This window comes from Cervus elaphus, chromosome 16, assembly GCF_910594005.1.
Source record: "Cervus elaphus chromosome 16, mCerEla1.1, whole genome shotgun sequence".
Classification (NCBI taxonomy): Eukaryota; Metazoa; Chordata; class Mammalia; order Artiodactyla; family Cervidae; genus Cervus; species Cervus elaphus.
In genome coordinates, this window is record NC_057830.1 from 39,172,968 (window position 1) to 39,178,967 (window position 6,000).

Here is a 6,000-nt window from a genome sequence, read left to right on the forward strand (position 1 = left end):
GCCCCTGAAAGAATGAGACTTGAGATATAACTGATTATACAGCAGGAAAAGAGAGCCAATGGACCCAAATGCTATTTGGCTCATTCATACTTAAGTGTGATGGAGATACCGCAGTCTCCTCCCAGCTGGAGAACATCAGGCTAATTACTCTGAAGCCTGTGGAATGATCACAACTAACTGCTATCCAGGGAGTCCACAAATCTGAGACAAAACACAATATGTTTCCACCAATTCATTTCAACACTTGATTTTTTCTCCCCCACAGAACCCACAAACTAGATTAGTTCTAACTAGCAGAACTGGATCAAAAAAGAAAATTGTTATTTGGGTTTGGATTGGATCATTATTTTCAGTGTTTAATAGTTCTAGAAAAGTTAAATCTTTTATTTTTGGACTGTTAAGCACTTTTTATTTGGAAATAAATTCAAATGTACATGAGAGTTGCAAGAATAGGAATAGTACAAACAACATCTTTATATCCTTTGCCCAGATTTACCTGATTCACAGATTCACCCTTTTCGAAACATCCTGATAAGGGAGAAATAAAGTATTCTTGTAAGCCACATTGTTGTAAAACAACAATGTTTTAAGGTTGTTCTTACTGAAATTTTGCATATTCTCAGTCTCTCACGTATATAAATATGTTATATACATGTGTGTACATATACATATACACACAACTTTTTTTCTAAACATTTGAGGATGAGTAGTTACATTAGATACACCATAATTCTTTACTCCTACAAACTTCAATATTTCCTAAGTATAAGAATATTCTCTTATACCACCATAGCCCAGCAATCAAATTTAAGAAATTTAACACTGACCCAAGACTTTACCATCTATATTTCAATTTTTTCAATTGACCCAGTCATATCCTTTTTGGTATTTTATTCATTCCATTGTAGGGTCCAGTGTAGGATCAGGTATTTTATTTAATTTTCGTGTCTCTCTACCTTTTTTAATCTAGAATCTTCCCTCCCTTCCTTCTTCCTTCCTGTTTCTGTCTCTCTTTTACTTCCTCTCTCTGTCTTTACTTGTGTGCATGCTAAGTCACTTCAGTCATGTCTGAGTGTTTTCCACACTATAGACTGTAGCCTGCCAGGCTCCTCTATCCATGGGATTCTCCAGCAAGAATACTGAAGCGGACTGCCACACCCTCCTCCCGGGGATCTTCCCAACCCGGGGGTCAAAGCCCCGTCTTGTCCCCTACACTTGCAGGTTGGTTCTTTACCACTAGCACCGCCTGGGAAGCTCTTCTCTGTCTCTAGAAAAAGTTAAATCTTGTTTACAAGATTAATAAAACTGACATTAATCTGGAAGGCTACTTTATTTTTTAATATGCATGGAGCATTTTGGAGTTTAGCCCTTTTGTATGTAATAGTGATATTTTCATTTTATTTTCAAAGATACTGTTTAAAGAAGTATCTTTCCAAACTAAACACATGATGTTGAGCCCCAAATCAGGGTTTATGCAATGACATTGACTTAAGTTCTGGAATTCTCTGTACCCCATCAAACTATCTGATGATTTTAAACTTTATGTAATAAAAAAAAAGTACAGACACTAAGGGAAAAAACACATCTTAATTAAGTCTATCATTTTGGTTATTAAGATTAAAATACAGATATTCTTGTTAGTCTTCTAGTTACCTGATGAAAGCAATAAGAAATTGCTAATTTGAAGTAAAGTGATTTCAAAAGGTACTATATTCCCTGGGTATTCTGATGAAATAAAGACCTTTTTCCTTGGTCTCAGTTCTTCACCCCCAAGCACCTGCCACATTCTTTAAATTTTTTCCCCCTTTCCACAAGGAAATCTCATAAGTTATTTTTCTTGAGGGATTGTAAAGCTCATTACAAACAGTTGGCCTGATTTATCTCATCTTTTAAATTTCACATATTTAAGAACTGGGCAAAAGTATGCTGGGAGTGGCTCTTGTTTATTCTCTGGGTGATGAGGGCAGACAAAAAAAAAAGGGAGATGGGAAAGTGAAAATTGTTCTACTTCTTACATTTGGCTGGAAAAGAAATTAATATGGGAATGATATCAGGGTATTTCAGTGACCATAGAAACACTCTTGAAAATACACATTGGAAGGTAAGAAGAGAGGGAGCTTTCTGTCCCAGATGGAAGATGGGGGGCAGGTGAGCTTTCTGTAAGGACTCTCCTCCCCATCCTCACAAAAGCCACTTCAGAACCTTGGTCCCCCACCACCAAGCATTCAGAGATATCGTACTTTTAGACACAACTTCTAAAAATATTGTCTCTCTTGGGGCAATAGTTGTGAATGCAAAGACAGGGGAACAGAACTGGTTGGTACGCCCAATTTCATCAAAAAGGCTATAATGTGGGTGGCACCCAGTCTCAGCTATGCTATTCTGTCAATGGATCCAGCTTGAACTTTATGCTGTTGGATAAGGCTAGTACACAAACAATTCTTATGTTTCAACCAAGCAAAGGGCCTCAGAGAGTTTTTAGTGATTGTATTTTCAGAAAATGTGGGAAAAGAAGGTGTCTAGTAAGTTTGATTTTTAAAAAATAGGAATTCTAAGTCAATAATTTAAATATCTAGCACAATTATTTTTTTAAATTAATTTTTATTGGAGCATAGTTACTTTATAATGTGTTAGCTTCTGCTTCACAGCAAGGTGAATCAGCTATATGTATAAATATATGCCCTCTTTTTAAAATTTCTTTCCTTCTTTTTTTTTTCCTTGCCTAACACTGTTGTATACTGAAAGATGTAATATAAAACCTTCCCAGGTCTATAGAAGAAATCAGAAACCAGGGTAAAAGGAAAATCATTTTTAGTGACAAATACTGAGTGGGTGCAAGGGGTAAGAGAGTCTTTCCCTTCCTAACCTCATCCTTCTTGTTGATAAGTTAGTCTCATTTCTAGGTCCCAACAAACATTCTAAAACCCAAGAAAATGTTTACCAGGGAAGGAGTCTTAGGCACTGAAGCTAATGTGCTGACTTCAACAAGGTCTAGAAGCAGAAATAATCAAAGGAAATGTGTTATCCAACCTAACATACAAGGGCTTCCCAGGTGGTTCTAGTGGTAAAGAATCTGCCTGCCAATGCCAGAGATGTAAGAGACTTGGGCTCAACCCCTGGGTCAGGAAGATCCCCTGGAAGAGGTCACAGCAACTCATTCCAGTATTCTTGCCTGGAGAATCTCATGGACTGAAGCAACTTAGCATGCATGCACATATATTTATAAATATATTTATTTGGCTGTGCTAGGTCCTATTTGTAGCACTCAGGATCTCTAGTTGCAGCATCCCAACTTCTTACTTTTAGCATGTGGGATCCAGTTCCCTGACCAGGGTCCCCTACGTTGAGAGTGTAGAGTCTTAGCCACTGTACCACCAGGGAAGTCCCTACTTTTGAATTCTTAAACTAAAGATTGTTGCTTGCCATCTGGTACTACAAGAACGAAGTCACTAGCCACTGTAGTAACTGATCTTCAATACACAGCTTGAAACAAGAGTTCAGGGCAAACTTGAGAAATGAGACACTTGGCTCTGGGAGAACCTAGCAGAACAGACCATCAGATAGTTAGATACTTTTAGGAGAAGATATTATAAGCCTAATTTCTTGCATTTTCCCATATCTAGAAAAGCACTAAAATCATTAATGGAGACATCCAGCAGCAACTTTCTTGTGATCAACCTTCTGCCCAAATGTATGGTTGATTGCATGCATCCCCTTTAACAAGATCACTTATATGCTGATCTCCCTGCCCCACCTCTTGAGAGCAATTCCTCAGTTATCTGAGAGGCTGTCTCCCACACTATAGTCCTCATTTTGTCCCAATTAAGCTTGATTCACAAATTTCATATTGCGCCTTTTTTTCAATCAACAAATGTTTGATCTAACCAGAAAAATGGAAGTGAATGATCAACTTAAGCTTAATGGCAACATTGTTTTGATCAAATAATATTATAGTGCTTTATAAATATGAAATGTTTATTTCTAATGCATTATATTTATTTCTAATTCAATGTCTTTATTATCACCAGTAATGAGAGGACTAAATATAAAAAGGGGTAAGAAGGCAAGAGGAGAAGGGGCGAAAGAGAATGAGATGGTTGGATGCCCTCACTGACTCAATGGACATGAGTTGGAGCAAACCCTGGGAGATGGTGAAGGACAGGAAAGCCTGACCTGCTGCAGTCCATGTGGTCACAAAGAGTCGGGGACATGACTGAACAACTGAACAACAAATACAAAAATGTGATCAAAATGAATAGAGTCAAACCGGCCCCAACAATAATACAGATACCTTCTGAAGCCTCCTGCACTGTAATAACCAGTCAAATCTGCCTCATCGTTAACTACTCTAAAAATGACAAGGTTGATTTTGAGGCCTTCCATTCTTTGACTCAAAGATCATATTCATTGGTTAAATAATGGTGAATGAAGTCTCCCCTCTGACTTCCCTATTCTTAGATCAGATGTGTAAATAGTGGTCAAGAAGTCTCTTTGTTTCTCCTTTATACTATTTATATCGGTCAGAGCCCCCCAAAACAACAGATGAAGCCTGCCAAACTGTTAGTAAAGCTGGTGAAAAAAACTATTGGGAGAAGATGAAAAGCAGGCAGGTATTTAACAGAATCTGTAAAGGAGTTAAATGCCTACCTGGAAGTGGAGCAAGGAGTAAGGTAGCTGTCAGAAGAAGCCGTTGCCACATGCTGGGTGCTCCCAGGAGCCTGGGATCCACTCTTCTCACTCAAGCAGACTGCCCTCCTGGTCTGCCCCTTCCTCCTCTTAAGTGAGACAGACCGAAACCCCAGGGTTCATTCTTGTCTCCGTTTCAGGAAGTGTTTATTAAAGGTGTTGCACAACCTTGGAGCTGTGGTTCTGTGACAACGGCGCAGCAGGGGGAAGTTCTGGCTGATGCCTGGCTCCAAGATCCCTTTATCCTCTGCTATTGTTTCTCTGTCCTTCCCCATGTCCCCCACTCAAAAGCCGTCCATGTCCAATAAAATTCTATATTCCCAGAAGCCACCAGGAGAACGGCTTCAATGTAGATTGATAAATATGTGTATTTATTACCTGTATAAGAAATATACTCATAAGTACACTCTACTATATATAAAATAGATAACCAGCAAGGACCTATTGTACCAGACAGAGAACTCTCCTCAATATTTTGTAATAACCTGTAAGGGACAAGAATATGAAAAAGAAGTAGGTCATGATATAGCAGTTTCCTTCCCATTTAGGGTACCATGGAGCACCTACAGTGTGAATTTATGTAAAATTCTCTTTTCCATTATCTAATATCCTTAGCCTCTTCTTCCACAATAGTGATCTCGGGGAACTTAAACTATCATGAAATAAGAATGTGTGACTCTATAAGCTCAAGGCTTTTGAGCTCCCCAAGGGTATTCATATCATCCATAACAACCAGGAAAGAGGGATTAGGGGAAGGCTTTAAGACTCAAAGAATGTAATTTCCAGAAAAATATCAGGAGTTATCACAGGTGGTAGTGAGTCCAAGTTGGCATGTCCAGTTCTCACACTGTATAGCTAATTAAACAGCTAACACTTATTAGAGCCGCTTACTAAATTCCAGGTCCTTTATGTTAATTATCATATTGATTTTTATAATATCCCTGTTTAATAAATATCTTACCTCTATTTTGTATAAGAAAAAAAATGGGGTTTAAAAGTTTAAAAATTCAAGAGATTGAGACTCAGTTTTCCTTACTTTATAGAATAAAAAGATTAATTAAGCAGCTTGCCCAAAGTCACCTATCTAGTAAGGGGCAGAAGTGGGATTTGAACTTGTGTTGTCTGATCACTTACTTACATGCTTTCTGACTTATACTGATTTAAACACCCAGTTATATTTCTGTTGAGAAATAAATATACAATTCCTATTTTTTAAAAATCCTGAAGTATTATTACAAAACCATTTCTGGTCCACTAAAAATATACATCATTTTATGGATTCTGAAGCACATGCTTATACTAGTGATTGCAATG

General features: G+C 37.8%; 1 protein-coding gene across 1 annotated transcript in view; it reads right to left on the minus strand.

Annotated features, from left to right (window-relative positions):
* Positions 1–4,766, minus strand: part of ADAM28 (ADAM metallopeptidase domain 28) — a 72,408-nt gene extending 67,642 nt beyond the window's left edge. Inside the window, exon 1 of the mRNA XM_043927715.1 lies at positions 4,648–4,766. Within this exon, the coding sequence (XP_043783650.1) occupies positions 4,648–4,699 (52 nt within the window). The 5' untranslated portion in view covers positions 4,700–4,766. The remainder of the gene's footprint in view (positions 1–4,647) is intronic.
* Positions 4,767–6,000: the final 1,234 nt, after the last annotated feature.